The sequence below is a fragment of the Ranitomeya variabilis genome, chromosome 5 (assembly GCF_051348905.1).
Source record: "Ranitomeya variabilis isolate aRanVar5 chromosome 5, aRanVar5.hap1, whole genome shotgun sequence".
NCBI classification, from domain to species: domain Eukaryota; kingdom Metazoa; phylum Chordata; class Amphibia; order Anura; family Dendrobatidae; genus Ranitomeya; species Ranitomeya variabilis.
The window spans coordinates 57,035,331-57,061,522 of record NC_135236.1 but is presented as its reverse complement, the minus strand read 5'-3'; the positions used below and the strand labels follow the sequence as shown (position 1 = coordinate 57,061,522).

The following is a 26,192-nucleotide window of genomic DNA, read 5'->3' as shown; positions in this document are numbered from 1 at the left end:
CCCTGATAAATTGGAGGCAGTGGCAGGATTGATAGCATCAGTCCCTAACAAATTGGAGGCAGTGGTGGGATTGGTAGTGTCAGTCCCTGATAAATTGGTGGCAGTGTTGCGATTCGTAGTGTCAGTCCCTGATAAATTGGTGGCAGTGTTGGGATTGGTAGTGTCAGTCCCTAACAAATTGGAGGCAGTGGTGGGATTGGTAGTGTCAGTCCCTGACAAATTGGTAGCAGTGGTGGGATTGGTAGTGTCAGTCCCTAACAACTTGGAGGCAGTGGTGGGATTAGTAGTGTCAGTCCCTAACAAATTGGTGGCAGTGGCAGGATTGGTAGCGTCAGTCCCTAACAAATTGGTGGCCGTGGCAGAATTGGTAGTGTCAGTCTTTCCAGACCTCAAATATCTGGCTATAAAAAAATATTGTCACGAGTGTGTCACGTCCTCATGGGAGATCTGGGGTTAGGAAATCATTACGTATTGTGAAGCTCAAGTCTTCCATTTTGCCTGTGTGTTTTCTTCCCCATATTAAATGGTTTTCATTTCCTTTGGTGCTGAAGAAGTTAATGACCCTTTCTATGCTGGTTAGCATCATGCAGCTCCATCTCACAGCTGCTCCTGACCTGCTCCTTTCCACTCTCTCTAAAATCTGGCCAGACCTTCTCTTCCATGTGAGTGAAAGATTATTTCCTGGTTAGCTGGAGTTGGTGTGCTGAAGTTAGAGATTGTTGTTGCTGCTGGAGAAAGTTGGATGCTGTTTTTGTGTGTATGCTTTCCTTATTCTCCTATTCCCATTTGATTTGCACATACCTACCCCTTCCTATATTCGTCTCTACCTTCGGTGGGAGTTTTGTATGTTAGTTGCTTTTTGTAAGTCCTGTTTGTCTTATGTGTTTATACACTAGCATTTCTCCCCATGTCCTCCTAGGGGAAAGGGAGGGGACAGCTTATGGTATAATAGGAGAACAGTAAGGCTGGGGCCCAAACCTCCTCACCTTTAGAGGTACCTTTGGGAGCAGGGATAGTTAGGGCCCCAGCTCCAGCGCCCCTTTTCCTATAAAAATTATGGCACTTTAGAAGACGGGTAGCAAAAAATAAAAGCAAAAAATTATCTTTTTTTTTCTAAAGATTAAGAGCTGATGCCACATACTCTTACAAGCAGATGCACAAATCAGTCAGATAGAAACAGTAACCCAGTGAGGGATTAAAGGGTTACTTTTTTATTAAGTACTTTTTGAAGGTTTTACATTACTTACTGCCTCCTGTTAAATTTTAGTATAATGTGTCCACATTTTTATTAATTATTAATTTCCTATTTCTTACTTACTCCCCTTGGCTGTCCAGAGAACATCATCATTTAGTTATCCAAAGAGGTAAAATATTCTGTGCTGATGAATTTCATAACATATGTTTATAGTGGCCCAAGCTCAGCTTACAAATCCTGTTTCCTTTGATGAAATCATAGAGCTGAATGATAACATTCTGGCTCCCAGCAGCCACCACTAGGGGGAGCTCACTACATAGAGACTATAACAGCTCCAGTCTGCAGTAAGCTCCCAAGCTCCCTCTAGTGGCAGCAGAAGTGAACGATTAAATAATGGATTGTTGAGTGTCAGCTGACTCTTCTCTCTTGCTCTATAGACACCTGGATTCAGCAGAATTGTGGTTTATAAAGAGAAACTATCACTATAATGAGAAGATAGAGGAAAATATGCAGAGAGAAGTAGCAGTAATGGTTTCCTGTTTTTTGCATATTTGCTGATACGTGGTTTCATAAGAAAGAGTCTGAAACTTTTAATAAAAGGCGAGAAGCCTCCAGTGCAAAGACGGATGATGCGACTCAGTGAGCTGAGAAACACAGAATGATAAGGCTGTAGACTAGAAGAGGCTCATGTGGGGAGTACAGAAATATTCAAGGAAATCTCGCAGGGAACTTGGGATGCTGGGAAAAATATAAACATCTGCCAAGTATTCCCATCCCCTCCGCTCCGGATTTCAGAAGACTCTGAGAAAAAGAAACTACGGCATGTAGAGTATTATCCGGGAACAAGGTAAATAATTCCTGTCTTTATACCCAAACTCCCAGCACTCCCATAAGCTAAGCACAATTATATACGGCATGTACTATACTGTATACACCTGATATCCTAATCCACCGAACTGTATCTCCCCAATATCTACTCCTCACCTCCCGGCTTCTAATAGCTCAACACATGCTTTATACTGGTCAAAATCTTCTTACTATTTCAACCATCATTGATTACTCCATATATCCCCCTATATCTCCACCTATTACTCCATATATCCCCCTATATCTCCTCCTATTACTCCATATATCCTCCCTATATCTCCTCCTATTACTCCATATATCCTCCCTATATCTCCACCTATTACTCCATATATCCCCCTATATCTCCTCCTATTACTCCATATATCCTCCCTATATCTCCTCCTATTACTCCATATATCCCACTATATCTCCTCCTATTACTCCATATATCCTCCTATATCTCCTCCTATTACTCCATATATCCTCCTATATCTCCTCCTATTACTCCATATATCCTCCCTATATCTCCTCCTATTACTCCATATATCCTCCTATATCTCCTCCTATTACTCCATATATCCTCCTATATCTCCTCCTATTACTCCATATATCCTCCCTATATCTCCTCCTATTACTCCATATATCCCCCTATATCTCCTCCTATTACTCCATATATCCCCCTATATCTCCTCCTATTACTCCATATATCCTCCCTATATCTCCCCCTATTACTCCATATATCCTCCTATATCTCCTCCTATTACTCCATTTATCCTCCTATATCTCCTCCTATTACTCCATATATCCTCCTATATCTCCTCCTATTACTCCATATATCCCCCTATATCTCCTCCTATTACCCCATATATCCTCCTATATCTCCTCCTATTACTCCATATATCCCCCTATATCTCCTCCTATTACTCCATATATCCTCCTATATCTCCTCCTATTACTCCATATATCCTCCCTATATCTCCTCCTATTACTCCATATATCCTCCTATATCTCCTCCTATTACTCCATATATCCTCCTATATCTCCTCCTATTACTCCATATATCCTCCTATATCTCCTCCTATTACTCCATATATCCCCCTATATCTCCTCCTATTACTCCATATATCCTCCCTATATCTCCTCCTATTACTCCATATATCCTCCTATATCTCCTCCTATTACTCCATATATCCTCCTATATCTCCTCCTATTACTCCATATATCCTCCCTATATCTCCTCCTATTACTCCATATATCCCCCTATATCTCCTCCTATTACTCCATATATCCCCCTATATCTCCTCCTATTACTCCATATATCCTCCCTATATCTCCCCCTATTACTCCATATATCCTCCTATATCTCCTCCTATTACTCCATTTATCCTCCTATATCTCCTCCTATTACTCCATATATCCTCCTATATCTCCTCCTATTACTCCATATATCCCCCTATATCTCCTCCTATTACCCCATATATCCTCCTATATCTCCTCCTATTACTCCATATATCCCCCTATATCTCCTCCTATTACTCCATATATCCTCCTATATCTCCTCCTATTACTCCATATATCCTCCCTATATCTCCTCCTATTACTCCATATATCCTCCTATATCTCCTCCTATTACTCCATATATCCTCCTATATCTCCTCCTATTACTCCATATATCCTCCTATATCTCCTCCTATTACTCCATATATCCCCCTATATCTCCTCCTATTACCCCATATATCCTCCTATATCTCCTCCTATTACTCCATATATCCTCCTATATCTCCTCCTATTACTCCATATATCCCCCTATATCTCCTCCTATTACTCCATATATCCTCCTATATCTCCTCCTATTACTCCATATATCCTCCCTATATCTCCTCCTATTACTCCATATATCCTCCTATATCTCCTCCTATTACTCCATATATCCTCCTATATCTCCTCCTATTACTCCATATATCCTCCTATATCTCCTCCTATTACTCCATATATCCCCCTATATCTCCTCCTATTACTCCATATATCCTCCTATATCTCCCCCTATTACTCCATATATCCTCCTATATCTCCTCCTATTACCCCATATATCCTCCCTATATCTCCTCCTATTACTCCATATATCCTCTTATATCTCATCCTATTACTCCATATATCCTCCTATATCTCCTCCTATTACTCCATATATCCTCCTATATCTCCTCCTATTACTCCATATATCCTCCTATATCTCCTCCTATTACTCCATATATCCTCCTATATCTCCCCCTATTACTCCATATATCCTCCTATATCTCCTCCTATTACCCCATATATCCTCCCTATATCTCCTCCTATTACTCCATATATCCTCTTATATCTCATCCTATTACTCCATATATCCCCCTATATCTCCTCCTATTACTCCATATATCCCCCTATATCTCCTCCTATTACTCCATATATCCCCCTATATCTCCTCCTATTACTCCATATATCTCCCTATATCTCCTCCTATTACTCCATATATCCTCCTATATCTCCTCCTATTACTCCATATATCCTCCTATATCTCCCCCTATTACTCCATATATCCCCCTATATCTCCTCCTATTACTCCATATATCCTCCTATATCTCCTCCTATTACTCCATATATCCCCCTATATCTCCTCCTATTACTCCATATATCCTCCTATATCTCCTCCTATTACTCCATATATCCCCTATATCTCCTCCTATTACTCCATATATCCTCCTATATCTCCCCCTATTACTCCATATATCCTCCTATATCTCCCCCTATTACTCCATATATCCCCCTATATCTCCTCCTATTACTCCATATATCCTCTTATATCTCATCCTATTACTCCATATATCCCCCTATATCTCCTCCTATTACTCCATATATCCCCCTATATCTCCTCCTATTACTCCATATATCCCCCTATACATACCTCCCAACTTTTGAAGATGGGAAAGAGGGACAAAGTTTGCGGCGCGCGAAGCGCGGCGCGGCAAATTTTAGGCCACGCCTCTGACCACACCCATTCATAATTAGTCACACCCATATCCACGTCCCAAGCACACCCATTTAGCACTACTGATCACACTGTTTCATATACAATAGTTATAAACAAAAAAATATGGCCACACAGTGCTCCATACTGTATAATGACCACACATGATGCCCCATACTGTATAATGGCCACACATGAGGCTCCATACTGTATAATGAACACACATGACGCTCCATACTGTATAATGACCGCATGCATACTGTATAATGGCCGCACATGATGCTCCATACTGTATAATGACCGCACATGATGCTCCATATTGTATAATGACCGCACATGATGCTCCATACTGAATAATGACTGCACATGATGCTCCATATTGTATAATGACCACACATGATGCTCCATACTGTATACTGGCTGCACATGATGCTCCATATTGTATAATGACCGCACATGATGCTCCATACTGTATAATGACTGCACATGATGCTCCATACTGTATAATGACCCCACATGATGCTCCATACTGTATTATGGCCACAGTTCTCCATACTGTATAATGACATACAGGCACGCAGCTCACACACATGCAGCATCACACACACAGTATCACACATACACACGCAGCATCACAAACGCAGCTCACAAACACATGCAGCTTTGACACAAATGCATCACACATGCAGCCATCACACACACACACAGCCATCACACACACACGCAGTCATCACACACACACACGCAGCCATCACACACACACAGCCATCACACACACGCAGTCATCACACATACACGCAGTCATCACACACACACGCAGTCATCACACACACGCAGCCATCACACACACACACGCAGCCATCACACACACACACGCAGCCATCACACACACACACGCAGCCATCACACACACACACGCAGCCATCACACACACACACACACGCAGCCATCACACACACACACACGCAGCCATCACACACACACACACACACACGCAGCCATCACACACACACACGCAGCCATCACACACATGCAGCCATCACACACACACGCAGCCATCACACACACACACACGCAGCCATCACACACACACACACGCAGCCATCACACACATGCAGCCATCACACACACACGCAGCCATCACACACACCCAGCCATCACACACACCCAGCCATCACACACACACACACACCCAGCCATCACACACACACACACACCCAGCCATCACACACACACACTCAGCCATCACACACACACACCCAGCCATCACACACACACACCCAGCCATCACACACACACACCCAGCCATCACACACACACACACCCAGCCATCACACACACACACCCATCACACACACACACCCATCACACACACACACCCATCACACACACACACCCAGCCATCACACACACCCAGCCATCACACACACCAGATACCTCATACACACATGACACACACACAAATGCAGCATCACACATCTCACACACACACACACACATCACACACACACAATCTCCTCTGTGGTGCAGGGGCGGCTGATCTGTCCATGTGCACTGCAGCTCTTCAGTTTCTCCGGCTGCTCACAGCTCTGCACTGTCCCGGCACCTCCCCCGTCTCTCCTTCTCTGCCGGGATAGCAGCTAAGAGCAGGAGACGCCGGAGCTCCGTGCACACACAGGAGGAAGTGAGTCGCTGACCTCTCATCTTGATCGCTGCTGGCTCTCTTCCTCAGCGTGGCAGCGCCGCACACACAGGGGGCGGGGGCGGGGGCGGGGGGAGGGGGAGGGATCGGTCGGGAGGAGACCCAGCATGTATAAGAAAAAAAAAACAGCCACAAACCTAAGCTACTCAGGTGCCGCCCCCTGCATTGTCCCTGCCCTAGGCACGGGACATTAGTGTCCCGCCCGGGATCCCGGGGCTGGCTGTCAAAATCAGGACAGTCCCGCGGGATCCGGGACGGTTGGGAGGTATGCCCTATATCTCCTCCTATTACTCCATATATCTCCCTATATCTCCTCCTATTACTCCATATATCCCCCTATATCTCCTCCTATTACTCCATATATCCCCCTATATCTCCCCCTATTACTCCATATATCCCCCCTATATCTCCTCCTATTACTCCATATATCCTCCTATATCTCCTCCTATTACTCCATATATCCTCCTATATCTCCTCCTATTACTCCATATATCCTCCCTATATCTCCCCCTATTACTCCATATATCCTCCTATATCTCCTCCTATTACTCCATATATCCTCCTATATCTCCTCCTATTACTCCATATATCCTCCCTATATCTCCCCCTATTACTCCATATATCCTCCTATATCTCCTCCTATTACTCCATATATCCTCCTATATCTCCCCCTATTACTCCATATATCCTCCCTATATCTCCCCCTATTACTCCATATATCCTCCTATATATCTCCTCCTATTACTCCATATATCCCCCTATATCTCCTCCTATTACACCATATATCCTCCTATATCTCCCCCTATTACTCCATAAATCCTCCTATATCTCCTCCTATTACTCCATATATCCTCCCTATATCTCCTCCTATTACTCCATATATCCTCCCTATATCTCCTCCTATTACTCCATATATCCTCCCTATATATCCCCCTATTACTCCATATATCCCCCTATATCTCCTATTACTCCATATATCCTCCTATATCTCCTATTACTCCATATATCCTCCCTATATCTCCTCCTATTACTCCATATATCCTCCCTATATCTCCTCCTATTACTCCATATATCCTCCCTATATCTCCTCCTATTACCCCATATATCCTCCTATATCTCCTCCTATTACTCCATATATCCTCCTATATCTCCTCCTATTACTCCATATATCCTCCTATATCTCCCCCTATTACTCCATAAATCCTCCTATATCTCCTCCTATTACCCCATATATCCTCCCTATATCTCCTCCTATTACTCCATATATCCTCCCTATATCTCCTCCTATTACTCCATATATCCTCCCTATATCTCCTCCTATTACTCCATATATCCTCCCTATATCTCCTCCTATTACCCCATATATCCTCCTATATCTCCTCCTATTACTCCATATATCCTCCCTATATCTCCTCCTATTACTCCATATATTCTCCCTATATCTCCTCCTATTACTCCATATATCCTCCTATATCTCCTCCTATTACTCCATATATCCTCCTATATCTCCTCCTATTACTCCATATATCCTCCTATATCTCCCCCTATTACTCCATATATCCTCCCTATATCTCCTCCTATTACCCCATATATCCCCCTATATCTCCCCCTATTACTCCATATATCCTCCTATATCTCCCCCTATTACTCCATATATCCTTCTATATCTCCTCCTATTACTCCATATATCCCCCTATATCTCCTCCTATTACTCCATATATCCTCCTATATCTCCTTCTATTACTCCATATATCCTCCTATATCTCCTCCTATTACTCCATATATCCTCTTATATCTCCCCCTATTACTACATATATCCCCCCTATATCTCCCCCTATTACTCCATATATCCTTCTATATCTCCTCCTATTACTCCATATATCCCCCTATATCTCCTCCTATTACTCCATATATCCCCCTATATCTCCCCCTATTACTCCATATATCCCCCTATATCTCCTCCTATTACTCCATATATCCTCTTATATCTCATCCTATTACTCCATATATCCCCCTATATCTCCTCCTATTACTCCATATATCCCCCTATATCTCCTCCTATTACTCCATATATCCCCTATATCTCCTCCTATTACTCCATATATCCCCCTATATCTCCTCCTATTACTCCATATATCCCCCTATATCTCCCCCTATTACTCCATATATCCCCCTATATCTCCTCCTATTACTCCATATATCCTCCTATATCTCCCCCTATTACTCCATATATCCTCCTATATCTCCTCCTATTACTCCATATATCCTCCTATATCTCCTCCTATTACTCCATATATCCTCCCTATATCTCCTCCTATTACTCCATATATCCTCCTATATCTCCTCCTATTACTCCATATATCCTCCTATATCTCCTCCTATTACCCCATATATCCTCCCTATATCTCCTCCTATTACTCCATGTATCCTCCCTATATCTCCTCCTATTACTCCATATATCCTCCCTATATCTCCTCCTATTACTCCATATATCCTCCTATATCTCCTCCTATTACTCCATATATCCTCCTATATCTCCTCCTATTACTCCATATATCCTCCTATATCTCCTCCTATTACCCCATATATCCTCCTATATCTCCTCCTATTACTCCATATATCCTCCTATATCTCCTCCTATTACCCCATATATCCTCCCTATATCTCCTCCTATTACTCCATGTATCCTCCCTATATCTCCTCCTATTACTCCATATATCCTCCCTATATCTCCCCCTATTACTCCATATATCCCCCTATATCTCCCCCTATTACTCCATATATCCCCCTATATCTCCTCCTATTACTCCATATATCCTCTTATATCTCATCCTATTACTCCATATATCCCCCTATATCTCCTCCTATTACTCCATATATCCCCCTATATCTCCTCCTATTACTCCATATATCCCCCTATATCTCCTCCTATTACTCCATATATCCTGCCTATATCTCCTCCTATTACTCCATATATCCCCCTATATCTCCTCCTATTACTCCATATATCCCCCTATATCTCCTCCTGTTACTCCATATATCCCCCTATATCTCCCCCTATTACTCCATATATCCCCCCTATATCTCCTCCTATTACTCCATATATCCTCCTATATCTCCCCCTATTACTCCATATATCCTCCTATATCTCCTCCTATTACTCCATATATCCTCCTATATCTCCTCCTATTACTCCATATATCCTCCCTATATCTCCCCCTATTACTCCATATATCCTCCCCATATCTCCTCCTATTACTCCATATATCCCCCTATATCTCCTCCTATTACCCCATATATCCTCCTATATCTCCCCCTATTACTCCATATATCCTCCTATATCTCCTCCTATTACCCCATATATCCTCCCTATATCTCCTCCTATTACTCCATATATCCTCCCTATATATCCCCCTATTACTCCATATATCCCCCTATATCTCCTATTACTCCATATATCCTCCTATATCTCCTATTACTCCATATATCCTCCCTATATCTCCTCCTATTACTCCATATATCCTCCCTATATCTCCTCCTATTACTCCATATATCCTCCCTATATCTCCTCCTATTACTCCATATATCCTCCCTATATCTCCTCCTATTACCCCATATATCCTCCTATATCTCCTCCTATTACTCCATATATCCTCCCTATATCTCCCCCTATTACTCCATATATCCTCCCTATATCTCCTCCTATTACTCCATATATTCTCCCTATATCTCCTCCTATTACTCCATATATCCTCCTATATCTCCTCCTATTACTCCATATATCCTCCTATATCTCCTCCTATTACTCCATATATCCTCCTATATCTCCCCCTATTACTCCATATATCCTCCCTATATCTCCTCCTATTACCCCATATATCCCCCTATATCTCCCCCTATTACTCCATATATCCTCCTATATCTCCCCCTATTACTACATATATCCCCCCTATATCTCCCCCTATTACTCCATATATCCTTCTATATCTCCTCCTATTACTCCATATATGCTCCCTATATCTCCCCCTATTACCCCATATATCCTCCTATATCTCCTCCTATTACTCCATATATCCTCCCTATATCTCCCCCTATTACCCCATATATCCTCCCTATATCTCCTATTACTCCATATATCCTCCCTATATCTCCTCCTATTACTCCATATATCCTCCTATATCTCCTCCTATTACTCCATATATCCTCCCTATATCTCCTCCTATTGCTCCATGTATCCTCCTATAACTCCATATATCCTCCTATATCTCCTCCTATTACTCCGTATATCTCCCTATATCTCCTCCTATTACTCCATATATCCTCCCTATATCTCCTCCTATTACTCCATATATCCTCCCTATATCTCTTCCTATTACTCCATATATCCTCCAATATCACCCCCTATTACCCCATATATCCTCCTTATATCTCCTCCTCTTACTCCATATATCCTCCCTATATCTCCCCCAATTACTACATATATCCTCCTATATCTCCTCCTATTACTCCATATATCCCCCTATATCTCCAACTATTACTCCATATATCCTCCTATATCTCCTCCTATTACTCCATATATCCCCCTATGGCTGGGGGAGTTCTCTGTCTCTACCCCATGGCTGGCCATGGTGTCGCCCATGTGGCTGGCTCCTTCCTCGTCCTTTTCCCGCTCTCTTCTCCATGGGCGGTTCCGTTTCTTTGTCTCCGCCCGCCATTGAGGATCAGGAGGGGGATCTTGGCTGCTGACAGACACGTCCTCAAGGTACAGAGATATTTAGACTGGGCGGTCATTATTTTTCGCGCTTCTCAGTTCCTTCACGCCCGCAACGTTATGCCCTTCTTCTTTTCCTGCGCTCCTCGTGGCGCAGTAATGGTGGCAGTTTGGTCCGTGGCCCTAGGGACATCCATGTAAAAGGGGGAAAGGTCTTTAAAGGGATAATGCTCGTGACGCCACCCGTGGTATTCGGTCAGGGTGACCGACGCTGCTTAGGGGTCCGCTGGGGTGATGTTATGGCAGCTAGATGGTATACCTTCCCACAGGTGAAGTGTATCCCCAGGGCTTCCCAGTGTGTAGATGGTGGATGGTGTAAGGCACAGGGAAGAACGAGGACACAAGTTTGCAGTCTCTTTACCTTTTTACTGAAGGCTTCAGCATTCACAGTCCAGAGTACCAGATCACAGGGCAGGCAGAGTCCGGCCGGTCTGAAGGCAAATCCAGAGTCATCTTATCCAGGTGGAAATCAGTAGCCTTCCTCTAGCGCCAGGGTGTTGTAGTACCTTACTGCTGAGCTTCTCATAAGGTCCTCACAACTGTTGTAGATGTTGTGTCTCTCTCTGACCCCCGGATGGATAGGACAAACCCTTATGACCGGTGGCGTGAGGCTTTTTACAGGGACTCTATCACGCCCTAGCCTCTCGTGGGTGCCACCTTGCCTCCTGGGTATAGGGCGGGCAGGTAACGTGAAATTAGCTGTCCTGCCGGTCTCTGGAGCAAGGCATAAAGGACTGTTGCTCCCTCGGTGTTCCAGCTACCGAGATCCTGCGCCTCAGGAGGAGGCAGCCTGTGCAGGGCAGAACTCCTTCTGGTATTCCTCTCCTTTTGCCAAGACTTCTCCTCACGCTTTACAATACAGTTCTCTGTTCGTGTCTCTTTCTAGAAGCTGCCGCACGTGGGGCAGGCGCAGCTCCGTGGCCTTCTGTCCTGGCCTCTGACAGGATCCCAACCCTGTCAGGGGCCAATTAACTGAGCAGAGCTCAGCTAGCAGCTACCTGAGGTCTCTCAGTTAATTGGCCCTGAGGACTCTCAGCTAGCGTCTGCCTAACTTCCTATCCAGACCACCAGTTTTACCTAATTGTGAAGAGTGCCCTAGTAAGTAGGAGCATAGCTCCCCCTGGTGGACTGGAATATGAAGTGTGTTGTGTATTGGTGTTACCTGGTAGGGAGATCTCCTTTATTATCTCCAAACGTAACAGCACTCCCCCTAGATGAGAATGACATTACTGCAAAGACCAGGACCCTGGGGCACTGCATATCCTCCTATATCTCCTCCTATTACTCCATAAATCCTCCCTATATCTCCTCCTATATCTCCATATATCCCCCTATATCTCCCCCTATTACTCCATATATCCTCCCTATTTCTCCTCTGATTACATTCGCTCTCTCTGTTTATATATACTGTATATATATATATATATATATATATATATATATATACACACTAGATGGTGGCCCGATTCTAACGTATCAGCTATTCTAGAATATGTAGGTAGTATATAGCACAGGCTACGTACTATATTGCACAGTGACGTAGTATATAACACAACCGACGTAGTATATAACAGAGCTACGTAGTATGTAACACAGCGTACGTAGTATATAGCAGAGCTGCATAGTATATAACATAGCCACGTAGTGTATTGCACAGTATATTGGTCAGCTACATAGTATATAGCAGAGCCACGTAGTATATAACATAGCCACGTAGTATATTGTAGAGCCACTTAGTATATAGCAGAGCCACATAGTATATAACATAGCCACATAGTATATTGTAGTGCCACTTAGTATATTGCACAGACACGTAGTGTTATGAACCTGGTGGTTAGGAGCACCCGGAATGACCTGATGAGTAAACTAGTAATCGGAACAAGCTCTGGGAAAGTGGGAACTCTGCTGACCGCAAACCCTACTCCTATCACACACACTAGAAATAGCCGTGGAGCGTACCTAACTCTCCCTAGACGCCTCTTCACAGCCTAAGAGCTAACTACCCCTAAAGATAGAAATAGAAGCCTAACCTTGCCTCAGAGAAATTCCCCAAAGGTAAAGGCAGCCCCCCACATATATTGACTGTGAGTTAAGAGGAAAGTCACAAGCACAGGAATGAAACAGGTTTTAGCAAAGGAGGCCAGACTTAACTAAATAGTCAGAGGAAAGAAAAGGAAACTATGCGGTCAGCACAAAAAACTACAAAAAAAACACGCAGAGTATGCAAAAAGACCCCCACACCGACTCACGGTGTGGAGGTGCAACACTGCACCCCCAGAGCTTCCAGCTAGCAAGGAAATATGATAGCAAGCTGGACTAGAATTTAGCAGTACTAAGAAATATATTCAGGCAGCAGTAACAACAAATGAACTAGCAGGGACTTAGCTTCTGCTGGAGTAGACAGGTCCTCAGAGAAGTCCAAGAGAGATCTGAACCAATACTGAAACATTGACAGCTGGCATGAAGTAACGATCTGAGTAGAGTTAAATAGGGAAGCAAGCATAACAATAAACGAGGGCAGCTGAGAAAGCAACCTCAGAGACCAGCAGTTCCGCTCAAAGCCACCAGAGGGAGTCCAAGAGCAGAACTAACCAAAGTACCATTCATGACCACAGGAGGGAGTCCGAGAAATGGAATTCACAACATTTCCCCCCCCCCCTTGAGGAGGGGTCACCGAACCCTCACCAGGGCCCCCAGGCCGATCAGGACGAGCCAAATGAAAGGCACGAACTAAATCGGCAGTATGGACATCTGAGTCAACAACCCAGGAATTATCCTCCTGACCATAGCCCTTCCACTTAACCAGGTACTGGAGCTTCCGTCTCGAAATACGAGAATCCAAAATTTTTTCCACCACATACTCCAACTCCCCCTCAACCAACACCGGAGCAGGAGGATCAACGGAGGGAACCATAGGCGCCACATACCTCCGCAACAACGACCTATGGAACACATTATGGATGGCAAAGGAAGCTGGAAGGACCAAACGAAATGATACAGGGTTGAGAATTTCAGAAATCTTATAAGGACCAATGAAACAAGGCTTAAACTTAGGAGAAGAAACCTTCATAGGAACATAACGAGAAGATAACCAAACCAGATCCCCAACACGAAGTCGAGGACCAACACAACGACGGCGGTTAGCGAAACGTTGAGCCTTCTCCTGGGACAACGTCAGATTGTCCACTACGTGAGTCCAAATTTGCTGCAATCTGTCCACCACAGAATCCACACCAGGAAAGTCAGAAGGCTCAACCTGCCCTGAAGAAAAACGAGGATGAAAACCAGAATTGCAAAAAAAAGGCGAAACCAAAGTAGCCGAACTAGCCCGATTATTAAGGGCGAACTCAGCCAATGGCAAAAAGGTCACCCAATCATCCTGATCAGCAGAAACAAAGCATCTCAGATAGGCCTCCAAAGTCTGGTTGGTTCGTTCGGTTTGGCCATTTGTCTGAGGATGGAAAGCCGAAGAAAAAGACAAATCAATGCCCATCTTAGCACAAAAGGACCGCCAAAACCTAGAGACAAACTGGGACCCTCTGTCTGACACAATGTTCTCCGGAATGCCATGCAAACGAACCACATGCTGAAAGAATAATGGCACCAAATCAGAGGAGGAAGGTAATTTAGGCAAGGGTACCAAATGGACCATCTTAGAAAAGCGATCACAAACCACCCAGATGACAGACATCCTTTGAGAGACAGGAAGATCTGAAATAAAATCCATGGAAACATGCGTCCAAGGCCTTTTCGGGACCGGCAAGGGCAAAAGCAACCCACTGGCATGAGAACAGCAGGGCTTGGCCCGAGCACAAGTCCCACAAGACTGCACAAAAGAACGCACATCCCGTGACACGGAAGGCCACCAAAAGGACCTAGCCACCAAATCCCTGGTACCAAAAATCCCAGGATGACCAGCCAACACCGAGCAATGAACCTCAGAAATAACTCTGCTAGTCCATCTATCAGGGACAAACAGTTTCTCCGCTGGACAACGGTCAGGTCTATCAGCCTGAAACTCCTGCAGCACCCGCCGCAAATCAGGGGAGATGGCAGACAGAATTACCCCCTCTTTGAGAATACCAGCCGGCTCAGGGACTCCTGGAGAATCAGGCACAAAACTCCTAGAAAGGGCATCAGCCTTCACATTCTTAGAGCCCGGAAGGTATGAAACCACAAAATCGAAATGGGAGAAAAACAGTGACCATCGAGCCTGTCTAGGATTCAACCGCTTGGCAGACTCGAGATAAGTCAAATTCTTGTGATCCGTCAAGACCACCACGCGGTGCTTGGCTCCCTCAAGCCAATGTCGCCACTCCTCGAATGCCCACTTCATAGCCAGCAGCTCCCGATTGCCAACATCATAATTACGCTCAGCAGGCAAAAATGTTCTAGAGAAGAAGGCACATGGCTTCATCACAGAGCCATCAGAACTTCTTTGAGACAAAACAGCCCCTGCTCCAATCTCAGAAGCATCAACCTCAACCTGAAAAGGGGTGCAAAATATCTGGCTGACGCAACACAGGGGCCGAAGAAAAATGACATTTCAGCTCCTGAAAAGCCTCCACGGCTGCAGAGGACCAATTCACCACATCAGCACCTTTCTTTGTCAAATCAGTCAAAGGTTTAACCACACTAGAAAAATTTGCGATGAAGCGACGGTAAAAATTAGCAAAGCCCAGGAATTTCTGAAGACTCTTCACAGATGTAGGTTGAGTCCAATCATAAATGGCCTGAACTTTAACAGGATCCATCTCGATAGTAGAAGGGGAAAAAATGAAGCCCAAAAAGGAAACCTTCTGAACTCCGAAGAGACATTTAGACCCCTTCACAAACAAGGAATTAGCACGAAGGACCTGGAATACCATTCTGACCTGCTTCACATGAGACTCCCAATTATCTGAAAAGACCAAAATATCATCCAAATATACAATCATGAATCTATCCAGATACTTTCGGAAGATGTCATGCATAAAGGACTGAAACACAGATGGAGCGTTAGAAAGCTCGAATGGCATCACCAGGTACTCAAAATGGCCCTCGGGCGTATTAAATGCTGTTTTCCATTCATCGCCCTGTTTAATACGCACAAGGTTATATGCCCCTCGAAGATCTATCTTGGTGAACCAACTAGCCCCCTTAATCCGAGCAAACAAATCAGACAGCAGAGGCAAAGGGTACTGAAATTTGACCGTGATTTTATTGAGAAGGCGGTAGTCTATACAGGGTCTCAGAGAACCATCCTTCTTGGCCACAAAAAAGAACCCTGCTCCCAACGGTGATGAAGACGGGCGAATATGCCCTTTCTCCAAGGACTCCTTTATATAACTCCGCATAGCGGTGTGTCCTGGCACGGATAAATTGAAAAGTCGGCCCTTAGGAAACTTACTACCAGGGATCAAATTTATAGCACAATCACAATCCCTATAAGGTGGTAGGATACTGGATTTGGGCTCATCAAATACATCCCGGTAATCCGACAGAAACTCAGGGACATCAGAAGGAATGGATGAAGAAATTGACATCGGAACATCGCCATGTACCCCTTGACGACCCCAACTAGACACAGACATTGATTTCCAATCCAATACTGGATTATGAACCTGTAGCCATGGCAAACCCAACACGACCACATCATGCAAATTATGCAACACCAAAAAGCAAATATCTTCCTGATGTGCAGGAGCCATGCACATGGTCAACTGAGTCCAGTACTGAGGTTTATTCCTGGCCAAAGGCATAGCATCAATTCCCCTTAATGGAATAGGATACTGCAAAGGCTCCAGGAAAAAACCACAACGCCTGGCAAACTCCAAGTCCATCAAATTCAGGGCAGCGCCCGAATCCACAAATGCCATAACCGAGTAGGACGACAGAGAGCAAATCAATGTAACAGACAAGAGAAATTTAGGCTGTACAGTAGCAATGGTGACAGACCTAGCGAACCGCTTAATGCGCTTAGAACAATCAGAGATAGCATGAGTAGGGTCACCACAGTAAAAACACAGCCGATTCTGACGTCTGTGTTCTTGCCGTTCAGTTCTGGTCAAAGTTCTATCACATTGCATAAGCTCAGGCCTCTGCTCAGAGGACACCGCCAAATGGTGCACAACTTTGCACTCGCGCAAACGCCGATCAATTTGAATGGCCAAGGACATTGATTCATTCAGACCAGCAGGCGTGGGGAAGCCCACCATAACATCCTTAAGGGCCTCAGAGAGACCCTTTCTAAAAATTGCTGCCAGGGCACACTCATTCCATTGAGTAAGCACAGACCACTTTCTAAACTTCTGACAATATACCTCCGCTTCATCCTGACCCTGACACAAAGCCAGCAAGGTTTTCTCTCCCTGATCCACTGAATTCGGTTCGTCATAAAGCAATCCAAGCGCCAGAAAAAACGCATCTACATTAAGCAATGCAGGATCTCCTGGCGCAAGGGAGAATGCCCAGTCTTGAGGGTCGCCACGTAACAAAGAAATAATAATTTTTACTTGCTGAATGGGGTCACCAGAGGAGCGGGGTTTCAAAGCAAGAAACAGTCTACAATATTTTTGAAATTCAGAAACTTAGATCTATCCCCAGAAAACAAATCAGGAATTGGAATTCTAGGCTCTAACATCGGATTCTGAACTACATAATCTTGAATGCTTTGGACCCTTGCAGCGAGTTGATCCACACAAGAGGACAGACCTTGAATATCCATATCTACACCTGAGTCCTGAACCACCCAGAGATTAAGGGGAAAAGAGAGACAAAACACACTGCAAAGAAAAAAAAATGGGTTCAGAACTTCTCTTATCCCTCTTTTGAGATGCATTAACACTTTGTGGGCCAGCTGTACTGTTATGAACCTGATGGTTAGGAGCACCCGGAATGACCTGATGAGTAAACTAGTAATCGGAACAGGCTCTGGGAAAGTGGGAACTCTGCTGACCGCAAACCCTACTCCTTTCACACACACTAAAAATAGCCGTGGAGCGTACCTAACTCTCCCTAGACGCCTCTTCACAGCCTAAGAGCTAACTACCCCTAAAGATAGAAATAGAAGCCTAACCTTGCCTCAGAGAAATTCCCCAAAGGTAAAGGCAGCCCCCCACATATATTGACTGTGAGTTAAGAGGAAAGTCACAAACACAGGAATGAAACAGGTTTTAGCAAAGGAGGCCAGACTTAACTAAATAGTCAGAGGAAAGAAAAGGAAACTATGCGGTCAGCACAAAAAACTACAAAAAAAACACGCAGAGTATGCAAAAAGACCCCCACACCGACTCACGGTGTGGAGGTGCAGCACTGCACCCCCAGAGCTTCCAGCTAGCAAGGAAATATCATGATAGCAAGCTGGACTAGAATTTAGCAGTACTAAGAAATATATTCAGGCAGCAGTAACAACAAATGAACTAGCAGGGACTTAGCTTCTGCTGGAGTAGACAGGTCCTCAGAGAAGTCCAAGAGAGATCTGAACCAATACTGAAACATTGACAGCTGGCATGAAGTAACGATCTGAGTAGAGTTAAATAGGGAAGCAAGCATAACAATAAACGAGGGCAGCTGAGAAAGCAACCTCAGAGACCAGCAGTTCCGCTCAAAGCCACCAGAGGGAGTCCAAGAGCAGAACTAACCAAAGTACCATTCATGACCACAGGAGGGAGTCCGAGAAATGGAATTCACAACAACGTAGTATATAACACAGCCCACGTAGTATATAGCACAGCCACGTAGTATATTGCACAGCTACGTACTGTGTTGCACAGCTATGTAGTATATTGGTCAGCGACGTAGTATATAGCAGAGCCACGTAGCATATAACATAGCCACGTAGTATATTGTAGAGGCACATAGTATATTGCATAGCTACGTAGTGTATTGCACAGTCGATGTAGTATAAGACAGAACCGACACAGCCACATAGTATATTGCACAGCTATGTAGTATATAACACAGAGCACGTAGTATATTGCACAGCCACGTAGTATATTGGACAGTCACGTTGTATATTGCACAGTCACGTTGTATATTGCCCAGCTACATAGTATATAGCACAGAGATGTAGTATATAACAGAGCCCACGTAGTATGTAACACAGCCCACGTAGTATATAGCAATATGGGCACTATATGCGTGGTTAAAAAAGACTTCAAATAAAAAATAAACATATACTCACCTTCCGAAGGCCCCGTGAAGTCCTGGCGCCGGTGTGCGGTGCACGCGGCAGCTTCCGGTCCCAGGGTTGGTATGAGCGCAGGACCTGTGATGACAACGCGGTCACATGACCGTGACGTCATGGCAGGTCCTTCTCACGCAGGCGTGCAGGACCTGTGATGACGTCGCAGTCACGTGATCGTGACATCATGGCAGGTCCTTCTCGCATAGCATCCTTGGCACCGGAACCTGCCGCTTGCACTGCCAAGGACAGCTTGCGATGTCAGAAGGTGACAATAATCTTATCTTTATTATTATTATTATTTGCAACATTAGATCTTTTTACTATTGATGCTGCATACGCAGCATCAATAGTAAAAAGTTGGTCACACAGGGTTAATAGCTGCGTTAACTGAGTGCGTTACACCGCAATCCGTTAACGCTGGCATTATCCCTGTGTGAACGCTCAGCGCTGACAGCAGGGCAGTAAAGCAGCGGCCATTTCGCTGCCAGACTATGGCCGTCGCTGATTGGTCATGGCAATGGTCGCGGGCATTTTGCCACGACCAATCAGCTATTTGGATTTCCATGACAGACAGAGGCCGCAACCAATGAATATCCATGACAGACAGACAGACAGAAGGACAGACAGAAAGACGGAAGTGACCCTTAGACAATTATATAGTAGACTAGATGGTGGCCTGATTCTAACGCATCGGGTACTCTAGAATATGTATGCATAGTGTATAGCACAGCCCACGCAGTACATTGCGCAGCCCACACAGTACACGTTGTATATTGCGCAGCCGACGTAGTATATTGCCCAGTCCACATAGTACATTGCGCACCGCACGTTGTATATTGCGCAGCCCACGTAGTATATTGCCCAGTCCACATAGTACATTGCGCAGCACACGTTGTATATGCAGCGCCCCAGAGTCCTGGTCGTTGCAGTATTGTCGCTCTCCCACCAGGGGGAGTGATGGTATGTCTGCTGGCACTAAAAGAGTTCACCTGACCAGGTATCAGTCACACACTACACTTCACACTCCGGCCACCAGGGGGAGCAAAAGGTTCTATCTATTAGGCCACTCCTCACACTCGGGTAAAACTGGGGGTTGGATAGGAAGTTAGGGAGAAGCTACCTGGGTTTGACCCAGAGAAGACCTGTCAGGCAGACAGGGAGAGAAGAGGAACATCTGAGCTGCAGACAGAGGTCCCTGTCAGGGGTGGGATCCTGGCAGAGACTGAGCGAGAGATAGAACGTTACGGAGCTGCGCCTGCACCTCATTGCGGCAGCATCCTAAGAAAGGACAAGAAGCGAAGTATATTGTGGAGAAGTGGGAAACGAGATCACAGCACAAGGAGATAATACCAGGAGGAGTCCTGCCTTAAGATCGGCAACATCCTTCTGAGGCGCGTAGCCGGTGGCCGGAACACCGAGGGAGTAATAGGCTCTACTCATTACTTCAAACAACGGCAGGACAGTTAATTCCAAGTTGGCTGCCCAACCTTTAACCTAATGAAGACAACGGAGGCAAATTGTGGGAGAGGGGCGTCACTAGAGTCCCTATAAAATAGCTCCAGGCCTACCCCGTCATACGGGTCGTCCTATCCATACCATCTGGGGGACAGAGAGAGAACATCAGAAACATACACGACAATTGTGAGGACTATCCCGTGGTGCTCAGCAGGGAGGTACTACAACACACAGGTGCTAGTAGGAAGGCTACTGATTTCCACCTGCGAAGGGAACTCCGGATGTGCCTTCGGACCGGCCGGTCTCAGACAGCCCTGTTAGCAGTGCTCTGGACTGCGGACGCTGAAGTCCTCAGTAACAGGTAAAGAGACTGCAACCTTGTGTCTTCGTTATTTACTGCGACCTTCAATCACCACCTACCCCACCCGGAATCCCTGGGGACACACTTCACCTGTGGGAAGGTACACCATCTAGCTGCTATAACATCACCCCAGCGGACCCCTCAGCAGCGTCGGTCACTCTGACCGAATACCACAGGTGGCGTCACGAACACTTGACAAACTACATCCTTTAATTGGGCACCCCTTAGCAGGGCCACGGACCGGGTCGGGCCACCGTGACATCCCCAGAACCGAGACAGAGGGACCCGGTACTGAGTACCCCACTGCCCTGCGCCTGGGGGCGATCCATATATTGCGCAGCCCACGTAGTATATTGCGCAGCTCACATTGTATATTGCGCAATCCACGTAGTATATTGCCCAGCCCATGTAGTATATTGCGCAGCCCACGTAGTATATTGCCCAGCCACATAGTATATTGCCCAGTGACGTAGTATATTGCCCAGTCACGTAGTATATTGCCCAGTCACGTAGTATATTGAAGAAAACACACCAAAAACAGGCAGAGATGCTTACCTGTCTAAATGGGCTTCAATACAAATGCACAAGCAGGGTGCAGCGGACCCAAATAAAATAGCAAATGCACAGGTGCAATACCTAATGAAACAGCCAGCCTTCAATCAGGGATTGGCCGTTTGGTACACCAATGCACTAAGATACATACTCTGTATGTGGCGTGTTCACACAAAGGAAGGCAGAGCCTCTGGTTCTCAGCCTATTAATGACATGTGATATTTCAGTTTTTCTTTTTAATAAATTTGCAAAAATTTCTACATTTCTGTTTTTTTCAGTCAAGATGGGGAGCGGAGTGTACATTAATGAGAAAAAAATGAACTTTTTTGAATTTACCAAATGGCTGCAATGAAACAAAGAGTGAAAAATGTAAAGGGGTCTGAATACTTGAAGTTCCCACTGTATATACTGTACGTGTATATATATATATATATATATACAGTGCCTTGCGAAAGTATTCGGTCCCCTGGAACTTTTCAACCTTTTCCCACATATCATGCTTCAAACATAAAGATACCAAATGTAAATTTTTGGTGAAGAATCAACAAGTAGAACACAATTGTTAAGTTGAACGAAATTTATTGGTTATTTTAAATTTTTGTGGAAATGAAAAAATTGAAAAGTGGGGCGTGCAATATTATTCGGTCCCTTTACTTTCAGTGCAGCAAACTCACTCCAGAAGTTAATTGTGGATCTCTGAATGATCCAATGTTGTCCTAAATGCCTAATGATGATAAATAGAATCCACCTGTGTGTAATCAAGTCTCCGTATAAATGCACCTGCTCTGTGATAGTCTCAGGGTTCTGTGTGAAGCACAGAGAGCATCATGAAGACCAAGGAACACAACAGGCAGGTCCGTGATACTGTTGTGGAGAAGTTTAATGCTGGATTTGGATATAAAATGATTTTCAAAACTTTAAACATCCCAAGGAGCACTGTGCAAGCGATCATATTGAAATGAAAGGAGTATCATACCACTGCAAATCTATAAAGACCCGGCCGTCCCTCTAAACTTTCAGCTCAAACAAGGAGAAGACTGATCAGAGATGCAGCCAAGAGGCCCATGATCACTGTTTATGAACTGCAGAGATCTACAGCTGAGGTGGGACAGTCTGTGCATAGGTCAACAATCAGTCGTACACTGCACAAATCTGGCCTTTATGGGAGAGTGGCAAGTAGAAAGCCATTTCTCAAAGATATCCATAAAAAGTGTGGTTTAAAGTTTGCAACAAGCCACCTGGGAGACACACCAAACGTGTGTAAGAAGGTGCTCTGGTCAGATGAAATCAAAATCGAACTTTTTGGCAACAATGCCAAACGATATGTTTGGCGCAAAGGCAATGCAGCTCATCACCCTGAACACACCATCCCCACTGTCAAACATGGTGGTGGCAGCATCATGGTTTGGTCCTGCTTTTCTTCAGCAGGGACAGGGAAGATGGTTAAAATTGACGGGAAGATGGATGGAGCCAAATCCAGGACCATTCTTGAATAAAACCTGTTGGAGTCTGCAAAAGACCTGAGACTGGGACGGAGATTTGTCTTCCAACAAGACAATGATCCCAAACATAAAGCAAAATCTACAATGGAATGGTTCACAAATAAACGTATCCAGGTGTTAGAATGGCCAAGTCAAAGTCCAGACCTCAATCCAATCGAGAATCTGTGGAAAGAGCTGAAAACTGCTCCATCAAACCTCACTGAGCTCAAGCTGTTTGCCAAGGAATAATGGGCAAGAATTTCAGTCTCTCGATGTACAAAACTGATAGAGACATACCCCAAGCGACTTGCAGCTGTAATCGCAGCAAAAGGTGGCGCAACAAAGTATTAAGTTAAAGGGGCCGAATAAAATTGCACGCCCCACTTTTCAGTTTTTGATTTTCCACAAAAATTTTAAAATAACCAATAAATTTCGTTCAACTTCAAGATTGGTTCCTTAGAAATGGCTCAGATGCCTCCTGAGTCTTTGGATGCCCCACAAGTCAGGATTTAGACCCCTTCTTCTGGGTGTCCCACTAATGTGACCTTAAACTCCCTTGACTCTTCAGAGAATTCTACACCTCCAGGTATCGTTCCATTAGGCTCACAAAGTCATCTGCGTTCTCATTTACTCTAAATGAGAAGAAACAAATTCTACGTATCTCCATGACTACAGACTACAAATATATCCTGTATGTAGTCTGAAGACGCAATCTTGTGTTTCACCACTTCTTCTCACTAGACTGTATCAAAGGCATTAAACTTAGACCGACATCTGCACTGGCACTGTATACACATAACAGAATTATTATTATTATTTTTTTTTCAGATTATTTACAAAGTTGATGCATTCTTCCTTTTAGATGCATTAGGTCAATTACAAAAAAAAATGGTTGTAAAATTATGTACACCCGCCCTATTTAACGGCTACCTGTGCTCTTCTTTTCTATAGACTTCCTCAGCCCATCTCTCACTGTATATTCAGACATCCTTTAAGGTCCCTGGCTGTAACATCTACAAGGCTTTGTGTCGCGTCTTCTTATACCGCCCACTTTGGTCACACTTTTCTTTAGCACCATTTTGCTCCCGTTCTGTTCGGAAATAAAACATTCTGAAAGTCTCAGGGACAAAAATTATCAGCGAATCTCACACCGGCCAACTTCCTTCCATCTATTGTTTTCACTAAGTTTGTTAGAAGGGAGAAAGCTAGAGAAATTCTTTCTTTCTAAACCTTTTAGCCGCACTGAGATCCACCCCGACACCGCTCTCCAATGAAGCCCCAGCTGCTGCTGCTCTTCTCCTGCTGCTGCTTTTTGAGTTCCCTCAAATTAAGTACACAAGGTAAGTTTACTTTTCGGTTTACACCTTTATTTTGACTTTTGCTACTTTATTCTTCACATAGCAGCCATAGATTCATTTGAGTTTTGTGGACGTTCAGGAAACTGAGATTCGAGGCGTAATTTGGCACGGTGCTCCTGGCAGAGCTGGTGGTTATCTATAAGGACTTTTTCATCCTCACCAACAAAATTGCTTTGTCATAGATAAGAAAGGAGAATTATCAGCTCTCCCAAGTGAAAACCTTGTCAACTCTCCATATCTGAACTCTTATATGGATATTATCATGATGTGGCTTTTCTGTAGTAAAGTTAGGCTTTAGCTTTGTTATATAAGTCTGATTTCCACCATAATCTTAGGGGTAATACCAGAAACGAAACTTATGCCATTCTCATGCTATTTGTGGTCGTCTGCTCGGAGTCAAAAAGTCTACGAGTGTCTCAATGGAGTTTTCTTAATTTATGGTGTGTCAATAGTATATGACGTCTTGTTTGTGGGGTCCTCGGGTACAGCCACTTATGAAGAGAATGGATGACCAATGATTCTTATGTTGGGGTGCCATAAAGAAAGGGGAAAGCTGACGTGGCTATGTATGGGGCTCTCTATTCAAGTCATCACATGTTGGGTACAGGTGCGGGTATGTGGAGGCGGCTCAGGAGATTAAACTGCTCCATAAATGGCGGGTATCAGCTGTGTTATACAGCCAGCAACTGGCTCTAACACCATCGATGGAAGCTCCCCTTGGCTGCTGCTGAAAAACTTAAGAGCCGCTGTCAATCTCTCTGTAACGAGACCAATCCAGCACCCATCGCCACAGGCTGGGTTTATCATTTTTTTCCTGCGTATTGCCATCCTGTAAGACTGGATGACATAGAACACGGAATCACAAGTTCAAGTCAAAATGAAATAGAAAAGACAACAAAATATATACAAAAAATAGCAAAATATAATAGACAGCAAAATCTACATTAAAAAAAATGTTTAAAAAAAACACCAATAGAGGCTCAATCACAATACTGTATAACATGAAATAGGAAAAAACTGATTGAAAACAGCGGGCCAAAAAGGGGGGGTAGTTTTATATAAATTAATAAAGTTATCCGAAAATATATATATTAGTAAAATAGTGCAAAACAGATAAGCACATATATGCAATCAATCCCAGGAATAATAAAAAGAAGGGGGTATATACCTTTAAGGCCCGCCGGTCCAAGTACAGCGCACACCCCGACGCGCATTTTGGATTTAATCCTACGTCAGGGGTGCACTATTTCTGTGCACTTTGCATTGCCTAAATTTTTTCACATCTTTGTACTTTTATTACTTA

The 26,192-nt window shown here is 44.2% G+C and overlaps 1 protein-coding gene across 2 annotated transcripts in view; it reads left to right on the top strand.

The window, feature by feature from the left end:
• Nucleotides 1–1,686: 1,686 nt before the first annotated feature.
• The window catches only part of LOC143774448 (intercellular adhesion molecule 5-like), a 67,545-nt gene continuing 43,039 nt past the window's right edge, over nucleotides 1,687–26,192 (top strand). Inside the window, exons 1-2 of one of the 2 annotated variants that reach the window (XM_077262056.1) lie at nucleotides 1,687–2,042; nucleotides 24,769–24,871. In XM_077262056.1, coding sequence (XP_077118171.1) covers nucleotides 24,802–24,871 — 70 coding nt within the window. In that variant the 5' untranslated portion in view covers nucleotides 1,687–2,042; nucleotides 24,769–24,801. The remainder of the gene's footprint in view (nucleotides 2,043–24,768; nucleotides 24,872–26,192) is intronic. The other variant, XM_077262055.1, reaches the window with a different exon arrangement.